The following is a 15715-nucleotide window of genomic DNA, read 5'->3' on the forward strand; positions in this document are numbered from 1 at the left end:
GGACCCAAAATCCCACCGAATCTTCTGCCGGACTGGTGATTTTTCCACCGAATAAAATATTTTTGTATTCGGTGATGTACGTTGATCCAGTCCGTCGTAGTGTGACAGACCTATTAGCAAAAATGTTGTCAAATTTGAATTACGTTCTGGTGTACCAGAACAAAATTACAACAGTGACCTATGGAGCAGTGTAATTTACATAATCATGAATAACTGGCAAATAAACATTTTTAGTGAATATATCTACTGAAAAATGTCATAAAAACAGGATGCTAGGATCACAAAATATTCCATTAAGTAGCAGATTTGCATAATTTATGCATATCACACAAATAACCTCATGAGCAGATTATCTGGAGATCCATATGGGTTACAATTATGTAACTTTGTGGGGCTAGCACAGCCAGAGGTTCTTGATCGGATTAGATTTTCACCACAACATTTATATGTATCAAGCCAAATGACCTTGTGAACATATTATCTGGTGATCTGCAGGGGGGGTAGCATATGGCCAGAGGTTCTCAAGCTTATTTGGTTTTCAGTGCAAAATATGTTACTTCTGTAGCTAATTTGCATAATTTATGCATATTAAGCATTTATGGAAGCCAAATAATCTTGTGAATAATTTATCAGGAGATCCGTATGTGGTGGAGTGACATGAGGCTGTGCAATAATTATGAGCCCCCTCCCATTTGTGATACCTTTATCCCGGGGGGGTCACTCACATATCAAAGTGGTACGCATGCTCGTCCCCAAAAACGTCGAAAAAGGGTCGATTTTTGGCCTTGTGGCGGCGTCGCCGTTTTTAGAAAAAGGGTGCTTTTCAGGTAAAGTTTCGACGTTTAGGGTATCTTTTTCAATTTTAGTGGGTTTGTTTTATAGTTTACGCCATTTAGGGTCCATTTTAGTTTCTTACACTGAATTATACCATATTTTAGGGGTAAGATTTTCAGAGCCTTACGCCAATAAGGGGTGAAATTTTTCTACACTGATTACGCCATTTAGGGTCCATTTTTGAGGTGCTGGGACGAGCATGCATACCACTTTGGTAAGCGAGTGACCCCCCCGGGACCTTTATATGGAGTAGAGTAGTGGGGTAAGCTGGTGGTGGTGGGGTAATGGGTTAGGGTGGTGGGGGTGTGGTGGTGGTGGGGTTATGGGTAGGGTAATTGCATGGGGTGGTGGGCTAAGCTGGTGGGGTAGGGTAAATTGTTAGCGATAGGGTGGTGGGGAAATTAGAGTGGGTGGTAGGGTATTAGTGGGTGTTGGGGTAAGCATGGTGGTGGGGTAATGGGAGGGTGGTGGGGCATGGGGTAAAAGTGGGTGGTTGGGTAAGGTGTTGGTGGTAGGGTAGGGCCAACGACTCAACAAACAATTCAGTATACTCCTCAACTCATTATGTACACCACCCACAAGCTACCACGTTCCTACAGGCATTGATTCAGTCATATTGATTTAGGCTACACTGGATTTAGGCCTATTGAACATTTTCAACAGTCCTCATTTCCTCTGGCGTGCTGCATACAGCAAAATTCAGTTATCGTCAACAGATATCGCACCTGGAGCACTAACCTAAATCCTGAGCACTTTATTCCAGGATTTGTGCCCTGACCATACGAGGGCGGTCAATAAGTTCATAGCACAAGGTACTTGAAAGAGTACTAGCCAAATTCTTCTTATCTCAATCTTGAACATGGTCATTGCATACCTTAATGCACCCGTCGCAATTTTACTTGAAACCCTCTGTATCAACAAAATGGAAGTCTTCCGATTGCCTCATGAGCCACTCTTCAGTGAAGAGTGGGGCTTAAAATTCTTAAATAGGTTTCACTAACTGGAGGCCGTGCCTGGACCACAATATGGTTGCTTTAGTCAACTGACCCTCTGTGGTGAATGGCAGCTTGACAAACTGAGAATAGGGTACAGGACACAATCCAAGAACAGCCACATTCCTGCCGCCAACCTTCTTCACTTGATGGCTTGCCTTAATTTTGATATAAAAATTGTATGATATATGCCTATGATTGTACTTTCATTTGGCAAATGAACTGTCTTCAAAACTCCCTGAATTTCAGAAAACAGCTATGAAGACCTTCCACGATGGTAAACGAGTGATGAACTTCTTAGGGGTGGGAGATCCAGGTGAGTCCACTGAATGGACTCGTAATTCCTGTGACTAATGTATGTCTTATCACTTTTAACGTAATATAAATGAAACTTCTTGGTCCTCATTCTAAGTGTATAGAAGTTGTGGACCTGATTATGGCAACTGCTATTAATTGTGTGCATAAAGATTCTGGGACCCCATCTAGAAGACACCATGGAATAACCAACTGTTAATGGATTTATGTTGAAAACACTTTCATCAGAGTTGTCATATTTTGTGGCTATCTCATCGTTGTTATTTGATTCTTTATTGATTATCACTGCCACTGTACCAACACATATATCATTAGTGGTGACGTCAGCAAGTCTCTTGGACCTTGGATGATCTTCAAGGACGTTCATTCCATCCTTGAACTCTAAGGACCATTTCGTTACTGTTGAATATCAAGGACTTCATCGCCATTTACAGCAACTGTACATTGTTAAATTTCATTTGAGTTTTCAGCACCATCAGAAGAAATTTACATGATGACCCTGTGTTCACTTCTGGCTGTAGCTGTGAATTCAAGGAGGTAGGTTTCCTCTGCAGAGTGTCCTGCTCATATACAGTTATGCAAAAATCGTATATTTTTGCACTTATGTTTTTAAGGAACAAGCTTTCAAATGAGACCAAATTCATTACCGCGCGACAAAGTAGCATACCTTGTTCTACAAACTTTATGACTGCCCCTCGTAACTCTATGTATGTAATCCTTGGGGCTCCAGGAGCGCTATATGTTGACGATAACTCAATTTTCCATTCGAGCATTACGCAATATTGACGGATATGCCTTGATACGCACGAATTATGAAAGTAAGGTCAATGTATGTAATCGCATGGTAATGTAGCTCAGTGTACAGTTTACATAAGATAGACCTGTGCTGTGGAGATCTATACCAAGAGTTCGACAGGAGATACAGGCCTACGGTAACTGAAATAAAGATGTCGTCGTCTTCATCACAGACAAGTTACAAACTTTATTATTTCAATGCGTATGGTCGCGCGGAGGTGCTGCGATTTTTATTTCACCTAGCAGAAGTTGAATATGAAGATGTCAGGATTGAGTTTGCAGATTGGACGAAAACAAAACAAGGTAAGCCGGCCGGCTCTTGTCTCAAAGCTGGGTAGCACCAGCGCACCATGCACCACGCACCACGCATATAGCACCATCATTGGCGGCGCCAGGAATTTTTTCCGGCAGGGCATGGGAGAGGCAAAGCATGTTTTAAATGTACAAAGTGACGGAATTTCAGGGGTGGGGCTTAATGAACCATTTTTTTTAAATTGCTTACAAAATCAAATTGAGAAATATCGTGGATAAAAATCTAGCCTTGGTCCAAGGCTTGGGCCTATAAATCACAGAAAATCGCATGCTTTATATGTCACACACCCCTCATTGGTCAAATCAGTGAAATCACCAATAAATGTGTTGATATTATGACTAATGATGGTTTCTTGGATGTTCAAAACCGTTTATCACTTTATAATGGATCCCATTGCACCAACAAATTCCTACATCCTGTGGGCTTATGATGTAGGGCCTAATAGGCCTAGAACCAATTAAAAATACCATGGATGATGATACCCAGCATCATACCTTGCTATACTCAGCCGTACACCGCTGATGGGTTTTTAAAAACAAAATTTAAAAAAATAATATAAACTTGTATTAATTTGTTTACTTTCTATACTATTTACAGGGTTATCTTCTAGAATTCTAGGTCAGTTCTTTCGTTCAAAGCACCAACCAGGATTGTGTGACCATGTGACAAATTTTCTTTGTGCATGTGCACTGCGTTGTCCTTCGCACTTTCGGCCCATCTGGGTCTAGTCTCTGTATTGAGTATTCCCGCAAGGACCAATTGGTGGTCCTAAAATTATTATTATTTTGTTAGTTATACAGCTTCTGTTGAGGATATCAATCTTCAGTATTTGGGACCCATGGTTTTACTAGACTTGGCCAAGTCTTTTTGACATCAGTCTTAGGACTGAATTATGAATGAATGCTTCAAAAATTAAAAATTCATGTAAGCCTATGCCTATGCTATGAGGGTGTGACATAGGCAATGGTTAACAGGCCTATAGGCCTAGACCTATATCATGTTTTTAACGTCATAAAATTAAAAATTCATGTTGTAATTTTTTTGGGGAAATGTATGTCAATTTTACAGTTTATTAACTTTCTGACCTATTCTTTCAGAAATGGGCTTTAAACAGGTTCCTGTTTTAGAAGTTGACGGGAAAAGATTAACGCAGAGTTTGGCGATTACTCGCTATCTAGCCAGAGAATTTGGTGAGTCGGGTTTTTGTATAGGCCTATGGAAAATGTTGATATCATATGAAGAGTATAGAGTAATACAATCGTATCGTGTTTTGTTTGATTTTTCTTTGCTTTTTCAAACCTATTTCTTCAGTCTGCATTATTTTCTCTTCTTATTTTTGTGTATGATTAGGCCTACAACGCAATACATCATCATCCACATGGGTTTGACACAATCTGTCTATCTACAAACCTGGTGAATCTATCCAGTGAATAAATTTGAAAATTGATCAAAACGAGTCTCTTGTATGAAATATATGTAGGGCATAGGCCTACAACCTGACCACATGTGCCAATGGGGAAGGGTTTGCGGACATTTTATAACTAAGGGAGCACATTCCTCCATAGGACGACCCTGTGCCGAAGTCCACCCCACCCTTGTCATGGCTCGACGGGCCTGATAATAATGCTAAAGAACATTATTCTTTGTTTCAGGACTGTATGGGAAGGATAATTGGGAATGTGCTCTTATTGATAGCTTCGTGGACAATTGCCAAGAAATCATTGAACAGGCCATTGTTATCATCAAAACCTTCGAACCAGAACAAAGGGTAGGTAGGCCTATATCAATACTATATAAGCGACTAACTGTAGGCTATGTAAACTGTATATGGCTGTAGGGTGGGGGCAGGGGCTATTTTAACGTGCCTCACCGTCACGTACGTGTCGCGATAAAATATTCGTGCAGTGACAATTAACAATCCGTGTAGATATGCTTTAGTAGTAGACAATGGTAGAGCCTTTCTTACGGTCACATTCAGGTAAAATGTCAATTTTTTTATTTTTGAAACGCACTCTACTTCATCAACACTTTTATCTCATTGCCCGAACGTGACGGTGAGACACGTTAAAATAGCCCCTGGGTGGGGGTGTGTGGGGGGGTTTTTTTATAGGTGTTCAAGTCAATGAAAGTGGTGTCGTCGAACCTCAATAGTATACAGTTCGTATTATGCTGTCATCCGTCAGTTTAGGATGTCCACACGCAGGCCTAGGATCTCATCAATGCGAGTCTTTCCGGTTTCCGTTTCCCGTATACTGGTGGTTATACCCAATGAACAAGTAGACGCAGGTGCCTCACTTCTGGAACAATTCCAGCAAACCAGGTTCTTCTCCATTTTACATAGGCCTAGACAGGAAGATAGTACCACTAGCTTTTGAGACCATTTTCGTTGAACTTCGGAGCACTTTTAGTTTTTGACCCCTGTACTGTATGGTAAAAAAAAACCACCCACGACTTATAACTCAAGAACGGTATGTCGCAAATATAGGTCAAACTATACCTTTTCAGAATAAGAACATTTGAGCAAGTTTGAATTTAACCCATGGTGTGTTAATCGTTGATTGACCTCTGCGGGCTTATATGGTCACTTTTTAATTTTGTGAACATTTTGAATGTGGTTTGAGACCATCTAAGGAACATAAAATAGTTGTTTTTGCCAGTAGCTAGTGCCAGTAGGCCTATAATTATTTTGCTTCTTCCTGTGTAGGACCTACACCGCACCGCTCCAACTCCTTTGCTATATAGTGCATGCGTGCCGTGAAGCAATGACACCACTGTTGCAGCAAATATTCGAAATTTTAATCTGTTGGGAGAGTCCTTTTGGTAAGGCCAACACATCCAGATTCACATTCGCGTGTGCGAAAGTTTTCGGGAGGAGTCTAATAATATAACGTGTTTCATCATTTTGTGTATTTCTACAGAAGAAAGAAATAGAAAAGTTACAAGCTGACGTTCCTAAAGAATTTGAAGAGCTAGAAAAGCTGGTTGGGGACAATAACTATTTCATTGGAGATCAGGTAATGCATGCGGCAAGTTCGGTGGCGGCACCAGGTTGGGCGTGAGAATACTTGCCCCTTTTTGCGGAAATTGTATGCTTTGTGACCTCCTGGAATTCACTTTCCCCCCGATGCTCTCCTGGAAAAAATCTTTGGTGTCGCCATGGCAAGTTCAATGAATAAAACCAACCTAGTATACCAAATTTATGTTATAGGTTAAACTGGCCAAAAGAGCTATACTGAGGTTTCTTTCACTTTAATTGTTTCGTTTACAGACAACCTTCTTGACAGTTACTACTAATATTATTCAGCATCATCTTTTTGGGTAAAGAATAACAGCATTTTGACGGAAATCGTACATTTTGGTTATAATTCGGGTTATAGATTTACGGATTTTACGCTATCAAAAATCCGGTTAGTTTAGGGTTAGGATTAGGGTTAGGACACCGGGTTAGGATTAGCTTACACGAAATAATTACATGAAGGATCGACCCTGCTACGTCATATAAATGTACTACTATATCTTGTTTTCAATTCGTTACAGATAACCGTAGCTGATCTGTTTTTCTATAACACAGTATCAATTGTCAGCCAGTTTGCCTCAAACTTTCTTCAAACTTGTCCAAAACTTGAGGCCCTTCGTTCAAAAGTGGAAGCACATCCCAGAGTTGCCGACTGGCTACAAAAAAGGCCCGCCACGAGTTATACTGGTTGAGCTTGCTTGAATATGGGGCTTGGATGGAGTGGATAGACCAATGAGTCGAGTGTTCTCCAGTTATACCAAGCTATATACAATTATATATAATTAAATATTTCAGTATTTTTCAAGAATATCGTATAAGGACATTTTAACATAGCGGTAAGGGGGTACTACACCCCTGGCCAATTTTGTGCCTATTTTTGCATTTTTCTCAAAATTTATAGCGCATTGGTGACAAGTAAGATATGTATATTATAGAGGCAAGGACTACAACTATACTGCACTGGAATTTCAGCAACTCAAGGCAAGTAGTTATTGATTTATTGATCAAATATTGGTTTTCCCTCATTTTTGACAGTAACTCCACAACTGTTGTCTGTGCTGAAATAAAATTTCCAGTGCAGTAGTTGTAGTCCTTGCCCCTATAATATACATATCTTATACTTGTCACCAATGCGCTATAATTTTTGAGAAAAATGCAAAAATAGGCACAAAATTGGGCAGGGGTGTAGTACCACCTTAATATAATTAGTGGTAAATGCCCCTTGTGAAGGCTTTGCATTTGGTATTAATCGTAAGCAGCACCTCCTATTATTTTACGTGTAATCCAAGTTTCCGTTTGATGACTTTGTAAGAGCAATAAAAATACAGATGCTATATCTATGAATGTTTATAATATTAATTTATGAAATTTTCATCTTTCTCCGGAGTGAGCGTCAGTGAAAAAGAAAAAAACACACACCCACACACAATACAGGGCAGGGATAAGGTGGATCACGGTTGCCACCGATCTGTTTCCACTGTTTCCCCACATCACCCGCTAACTACGCTGATAGTGGACTTATTCATACATGGTATTGCGAAAAGTGGAAAAACGACGTTGCTCTGGTATTGTGCACTGGTGAATATTGTGTGTATATCAAATAGCGTTAACTATAATAGCCTAGGGAATACCAGGGACCTGGCGCGGCGTCATATTCTAACAGCACTATGACATGAACTACTCCTGAGTCCTGATGTCAAAATACATCAGTGGTTTTATGCTGAACCATGGTATTTTTTCTAATTTTTTGCAAAAAAAAAAAAATAATACGCGATTTGCAGCTTAATATGTGCAGCCCCGACCGACCTACCCTATTTTTTTTTTGTTACGCCAATCAAACAATTGCCGCTCCCTCAATCCCACAATGCCCCCAAAGTCCCATTTTTTTACCCAAAAAGTCCCATGCGAGCGTAGCAATCGAAAAAATAGGGTTTTTTAATGCCTTTTGGTCAAAAAGGTCCAAATTTTTGGAAAAATTCCACTTTTTCAAAATCAGCCCCAGTCCAAAAAGGTCCAAATTTTGAAAAAAAATCCACTTTTTCTAAATTTTTCTCCAAATAAATCCTTGTTACGGGCCTGATTTGGGGCTAAAATCCCCCGGGGGAGGGGTCTTCGAATTCTTTTTTTACGGCTGAGATGTGCCATGCAGACTTTTGAATGCTGACTTTTTCTATAGGCCTATACCTACCTTTTGTTGTTTTTGCCACCCATACCTATCTGATTATTCTCTGAATAAACACACAAAAGCACCCTAAATTTGCCATAGGCTGTTTTTGGTGGCAATTTTGACCAAATCAACCGAAAACCCACTGCATCGATAGGCCTATACCGAAATCGCTGAAAAGGTACCCCAAAATGGTGGCACATCCCCGTACCTCCAACCTGGAAGAACTCCCGTCCCCGAAGCCCTAAAATGAAATTGAACATTTTCGCGCAAAAACATGCTTTACCCCTCCCCCTCCCTTAAATTTTAATGCTTCCGCCACCGCACACCGACATCGCCCGGTTAATATGAATTACATTATACAACCAGAGGCACTGAAATGAATACACGGGATCGATACACGTAAGTGTGCTGTGCACGATTGATATTCAGACAATAAATCTTTGGATACCGGGTGGAAAATGATGAATATCTCCCGTAAATGATTTCGTATAAAGAAACCAGATGTGGTTCCTTGCACTTGAATATATATTTTGAACAGATATGATAGTCGTTAGTTTGCGCTTTGAGAGAGTAGCTTGCGTCTTGAGCTGAAAAGGTGACCAAAATTCAAGATTTTAAATAGCGCAGCGTAGACCCTCGTGGGGGTAGTCTCGGGCCAGACTGTATGTGGCTATCACGAACATACACAGGGAAAATATGCCACATAGTGCCAGGTTGGCACTTGCCAACTGATGCCAATGTGGCATTTGCCAGGTTCGGCCAAGAAGAATGTGCAAGGGGTACGCACAACCAGGCATTTGCAGTCACGGGCCAAATTGGCATTTGCCATCAATATCCAGAGTGTCAGAAATCATTGGCATCTGCCAATTGTATCAGGTTGGCAAATGTCAATTTGGCAGGGGTTGGCATTATCATTTTTTGGTGATTTATAGATTTGTATTATTTTTGAACAAAAATGAGATTTTTAGATGGTTTCCAGCGGTGGTTCCCAGTGTTTTAGGTTCCATATTGTTTTGAACATACAAAACATTGCATGATCTTTGTTTTCATTGGTTTTTGTAATTTGAATAAATCAAAACAATGATTTTGTATAAAAATGAGCTATTTCTGATGATTGAATTTCTTTTTCATGTGTTTTTAATTTTATTATTCTCATTTATTTTGGAACAAAAATGCAATTTTTGGTTCCTGTGGTGGTTCCCGGGGTTAGGTCCAGGTCGTTTTGATAATAATTATGAATTTGCAGGTTTGTACTTTGATGTGTTTTTGTTATTTTGCAAGATTTAAATTATAATGGAACAAAAACAAAAATGCATTTTTGGATAGTTTCCTATGGTGGTTCCCGATGTTTTCGGTTCCGTGTTGTTTTGATAGTAATTGTGCATTGGTTGATTTGTGCTTTCATATGTTTTTGTTACTTTGCAAGATTTAAATTATTTTGGAACATTGAATGCATTTTTGGATGGTTTCCTGTGGTGGTTCCCGGTGTTTCGGCTCCGTGTTGTTTTGATAGCAGGCCTACTGGTGCATTTGTAGTTTGGGCTCTCTCATTTGCAAGAATTAGGCCTAAATTATTTTGGAACAACAATGTATTGTTAGATGATTTCCTGTCCTGGTTCACGGTGTTTTCGGCTCCATTTATGCATTTTTAGATTTGTGTTCAGTCGTGAGCTCCCTCAAATGCTGTTGTATGTGAAAGAGCTCTAATGACAAATTATCATACCAAACCAGTAAATGTGCACGTCGCAAAAAAAAGTAGATTTAAGATTATTCAGATGAAAAATTAGTGTGTGTTTCAGTCAAAAGTAAGAAGAAACGCCATTATTAAACTTAATTTTTTGTTTGCAATTTAAATAACACAATCTTAAAAATCACAATGAAAGATAAAACGGTTTTGTACACAATTCCACGGAAATGGTGTACATATTGGCGTAAATCAACCGGGAGGTTGACAAGTATTGGCGAAGATTAAATTAAATGAGTTTTGAAATTTTCAGTCTTTTTTTAAATTTTGTTTACTTTTTTATGGCTTGAAGAACTGAATCGCGTATTACGCAGCCCACCACTCGCATGGCGCAGAGCGCCACGCAAAGTTCATTGGGCGTACCGGCGCGTAATTTTAGCGCAATCGCGGATAAGCCAAGTTGATTGATCGGTGACGCAAAATCACGCACGAGAAATGCATTATTTACGATCTGCATCATTTTCTAGCTCGGAAGGCGCGCGCGCAAATCGCTATCTTCTGAAGATAGCATTGCGGGCCTAATAAAGCAACAGAAAACATTTCACACATTTGAAAAACATCTGTTGTTAGGAAAGTTTGTTTTTGATGTGTTTTGTTTGTTTGTTTTTCCACTATCTACTCAAGATAGCGGTTTTTTTATAATAAAATAGGCCTAAGAAAGTAAGAAAGGTTGACAATATTTTGTTATACCATTTGAAACCGTATGAACTAATTTTTTAAAAAAATCAAAGAAGTCGGACATTTCATTTGGTATATTTTTTGTACTACATGTTTGTTGTTTGTTTGCTTGTTTGTTTGTTATCTACTCAAGGTAGAATTTACGGTGTGATTTGCAAATCATTATAGGCCCTTTGCGACATCACGAATCATGCATATGCTGTCAAAAAACGCGCTCAAATCCTACTTACGGCCTGCATCATTTTGTCGGCACTCGCAAACGGCTTTACGGGCTTAATAAAACAACGCAGAAAATATTTCACAAATTTAGAAAACGTCTGTTAGGAAAGTTTGTTTTGATGTTTTTTCTTTGTTTATTATTATTTGCCTACTTGTTAGTTTTTCCGCTATCTACTCAAGTAAAATACAAAGAAATTGAGAAAGGTTGAATATATTTTGTCAGGCCTATCTACTGATGATAGCATTATAAAACCTAATGAAATAATACAAAAAGAAGGAAATTATAAGACTTAGCATGAGACGAGTCAAAAGATAATTTGATATGTTTTTGTATATTTTATGTTTGTTTGTCTGTTTTTTTGTTTTTGAAAAACATCTGTTGTTAGGAAAGTTTGTTTTTGATGTGTTTTGTTTGTTTGTTTTTCCGCTATCTACTCAAGATAGTAGTTTTTTTAATAAAATAGGCCTAAGGTCTAAGAAAGTAAGAAAGGTTGACAATATTTTGTTATCTCCTGATGATACCATTTGAAACCGTATGAACTAATATTTTAAAAAAATCATAGAAGAAAATATAGGCACAAATTTAGAAAACGTATATAGCCCAGACAAGCAACGTGTATAAGTAGGCGTAAAACTAATTTTGGTGGGTTTAATTAAAATGATCTTCGGTTTATATATCAGGTAAAAAATGTACCAGTGTATATTTGAAGAATTAATACTTTCCAGCAAAATCATGAAACGTTTCATAATATTTTAAAAAGGCCTACTAACGGTGCCTTAAATTAAATATTGTTGTATACGTTTTTCTAACATTTTCACAAATCATATCGGCTTACTGTCAATATCAATACGGCGTATTTTTATTCATAAACAAAACATTGATTATAATAAAAGTATTTTGTCAAAATTTAGGTTTTCTATTAAATATGTAAAACAAATGTTAAAAAAATGTTTTTTAATAATTTGTGTTTGCTGGGTTCGTGCAAGATCTCGACAGAAAAAATACGTTGTATTTTATTAAGTGGCATTATTTATTATAAGGGCATTATTTATTATAAGGGCATTAAGGGCGTGTATAGGCTATAATCTTAAAATACAGGGTGATTTAAAATGAACTGTGCCAAACTTCAAAAATAAAAATAAAATACTTGCCGACATTTAAATAATTTGTGTTTGTAGGCTGTAACAGGATAGTATGTTTTCTATTATTGGTGAAAAAATCATGTCTTTACCTCTAATGGTTTGGACGAAAAATACATTCTTAGAAAACACACCAAAAACGATGTTGCACACATGAGTATTTTAATCAAATATTCTGTTCTACAACGCGTTAACGGTTTGATCACTCAACTGCCCTCAGACGCTTTTAGTTCAAAATAAATTGAATTGCGCATGTTTATTTAAAAATGAAAATAAGATGAATTGATAAATGAATAAAATTAAAATTAAATACTTACCGACATTTAAATAATTTTATGTAGCAAGCTGTAATAGGGTAGTAGGTTATGTTTCCTATTATTTGTGAAAAATTCTGTTCTCAATTACGAGTGATACGGTATTGCACCAGCACCATTTCTATTTGCATTTAAATTTCCCTCTACAATTTCAAGTCAACGAGTCCTTTGTTCTACATGTATTATTTACATGTAATCTTTGGAAACCTGACATTGTCATAACCGTCATAATATATTCAATTTAGTGATACAAAAGTTCAGCAGTTTAAAAATTGTAAAATGTATACGACATCGTTTTGTGTCAATTTTTATTTATTTCGTTTGTACATAAATTAACACGGAATAAAGCTAAATTAACTTTGAAATCTGATTTTCTCAAAATCAACTGATTTTACAAATATGATGTACGACAAACGAAAAAATGATTATGTCGAATAACACCAATAATGAAACTGCTGTTGAAATATTAACCATGAAACGGTAGGTCTACTCGACTCATGGTTGTAAAAGAAATAGGCCTATGTAGCCCCCCCCCCCCACACAAAGGTTGACAACCACGAGAGTAACCAAATCTTTCAAAGATCCCCTTTGCAATGATTTTTCATCAAATTTACCCCCCTTTTTCATGCAAATTCGAGGTCAACAAATTAAATAGGCCCTACACCATATTTTGCCAATTTCACGATCCTTGCTTAGACTGGATCCTTCAGTCTTTCAACAACTACGCACGGTCATCAGGTTAAGGCAATGTGAAGGATTGTGGGTAAATAAAAGGCGCCGCCATTAGAGGCCAGAAGGATTCAGGCTAGTCCTTGCTGCTGGTAAAAAATAACCCCTTTTCCGCGCAATTTCAATTTGGTAACTCTCATGGTTGTCAACTTTTGTGTTGACTAGGGTGCCGGGGTAGGCCTAAGGCCTATGTATAGTCATTTTCAAATAACCGCAATCTACAGCTGCTAGTATAAGTTCTGAAGAAAGTTTTATATTTTTTGCTGACATTTACCCGAACATTTATTTTAACCTACGTCATGTAGGCCTATATTCCTGAAAACAATCACCAGCATGTACTTTTCAAATAATTTAGCTATTCTATTTTGATAATTTCATAATAGTTGAAATTGTAACAAACTGACATAAGAACACCCCAATTATGTTTTACCTTTTCATTCCTATCGTGCTTTTAAAAAACCTTTAGATCATTGAGCTGCTGAAATATGCTTATCATACGAGTACGAGTTTAGCGAAAATAGTGAATCATACAAGTATTATAAACGTGGCTGTGTACTCTACTCCCCATTCCAGAAAAATACAGAACTAATTTTTTTGAATAAAAAAAAACATTATCCTAGTAATAAAAGTCAAATTTTGATATCTAGCCACTTTTTGAAAATAAGAGCCAAAAACATGCGTTTTTAGGGTGTTTTCCGTATGTTGTGATAATCAAGCCCAAAGACTTGAACTAAGAATAATAACATTTTATGCCTTCTAATTTTTGGAAAAGACATGTTTCATTCTTATATAAAGCAACCATTTATTAAAGTAACACAAAAAAGTGAAAATTAGATCAAAATTTCGGCATATACTGAAGATTTTAAATGCTTAGATTTGTTCCAAGTTTGTGATTTTCGTGATTTGGTTGTCAGAAAACATGCCGAAAATGCATGTTTTTGGCTCTTTTTCAAGATATTAGTGAAATAGTGAACTTTTTCTTTTATCTCCAGTTAGGACTAACTAAAGGATTAGGATTTAGCTATGTTTCATTTGCCAAAACGGGATAATATTTTTTTAATCGCAAAAAAATTAGTTCTGTATTTTTCTGGAATGGGGGTAGACACTGTTTCTTTCGCGAAATTGAGTTTTTTGAAATGTATTTACTTTGTTATGTTTTTCATAAATACAAGAAAAATAATCCAGATTTGTTAATAACTGTTCTATTTTATGGATTTTATTTCACTATTTCACTTGTTTCCGCAATTTAGAAGGAAAGGAAATCTTTGTTGTACCATCGGGGTACACGCGAGCACATCGCGTTTTGTAGTCGCGCAATTTGTTAACGCACGGATACGCTACGCATACGCAACGATTATCTGCATGCGCGGCGCATCTTATGGAAGCACCACGGAAGCACTGATTTCAAAAAAACCTTGCGGTCCAAGGGCTCCGTTTTAGCTACTGTGATTTTTTTTTCAAGTTCTTTCCCCCGACTTTAACATCAAGATATGAAAAGATTTCGCCCAAACTTCTCAAGGGGCTGTGGATTTACTCGATGTTTACGTAATGTAAGGAAGAAAGACGAGAAATGCCGCATTCTCCTGTGATCTTTGATCAAAGTACAAAATGTGACCACTTAACTTCAACTGCCTTTATTTCAATGTTCATTTTCTCGGTAAAATGACTATTTATTTACACGATAACTCAATGAATACAGCATTTATTAAGCAATTGTGCTTATCATAAAACGCATGATCGTTTTTCTCATTTATATATTTTAGTCTATTTCCAATTTTAGGCATCATTTTGTGCAAATAGGCGTTTGTGAATTTTAAAAAGTACATTTTGATGCTTTATAGGCCTATGGTCAATATCTCAAAAATAAGGCTAATATCAAAAACTAAAAAAAATTGGAAAGAGTGTTTTTTTTTGTTATGATGTACAGAACAAAAATTGTCAAAAATTCATTTTTGTAGGTAAAAATCAAACAAATAAAAAAACAGACAAACAAACATGGAAAATACAATAATATACCAAATTATCTTTCCGACTCGTCTCATGCTATAAGTCTTTAATATAATTTCCTCTTTTTTGTATTATTTCATTAGGTTTAAAAATGCTATCACCAGTAGATAGGCCTAACGAACAACCTTTCTCATTTTTTTTGTATTTTACTTGCGGAAAAACTAACAAGCAAACAAATAAATAAATAAACAAACAAAAACATCAAAACAAACTTTCCTAATAGACGTTTTCTAAATTTGGGAAATATTTTCTGGCCGTAAATAGGCTTTGAGCGGGTTTTTTGAGCAGATGATGCTTGGTGCCGCAAATCACATCGTAAATTCTACCTTGAGTAGATAACAAACAAACAAGAAATTGGTTCATACAATTCCAAATGGTGTCATCAGTAGATAACAAAATATTGTCAACCTTTCTTACTTAGGCCTACTTTCTTTGTAATTTAAAACAAAAAT

The 15715-nt window shown here is 37.1% G+C and overlaps 1 protein-coding gene across 1 annotated transcript; it reads left to right on the top strand.

Moving 5' to 3' along the window:
* The first annotated feature begins 2959 nt into the window (after positions 1-2959).
* LOC140149305 (hematopoietic prostaglandin D synthase-like) lies at positions 2960-7618 on the top strand. The gene is made up of 5 exons (XM_072171570.1): positions 2960-3239; positions 4347-4439; positions 4902-5017; positions 6168-6263; positions 6787-7618. The coding sequence occupies exons 1-5, from the start codon at positions 3089-3091 to the stop codon at positions 6955-6957; spliced, it is 627 nt and encodes a 208-aa protein (XP_072027671.1). The 5' UTR covers positions 2960-3088; the 3' UTR covers positions 6958-7618.
* The last annotated feature ends 8097 nt before the right edge of the window (positions 7619-15715 follow it).

Source organism: Amphiura filiformis, chromosome 3 (genome assembly GCF_039555335.1).
Source record: "Amphiura filiformis chromosome 3, Afil_fr2py, whole genome shotgun sequence".
Lineage (NCBI taxonomy): Eukaryota > Metazoa > Echinodermata > Ophiuroidea > Amphilepidida > Amphiuridae > Amphiura > Amphiura filiformis.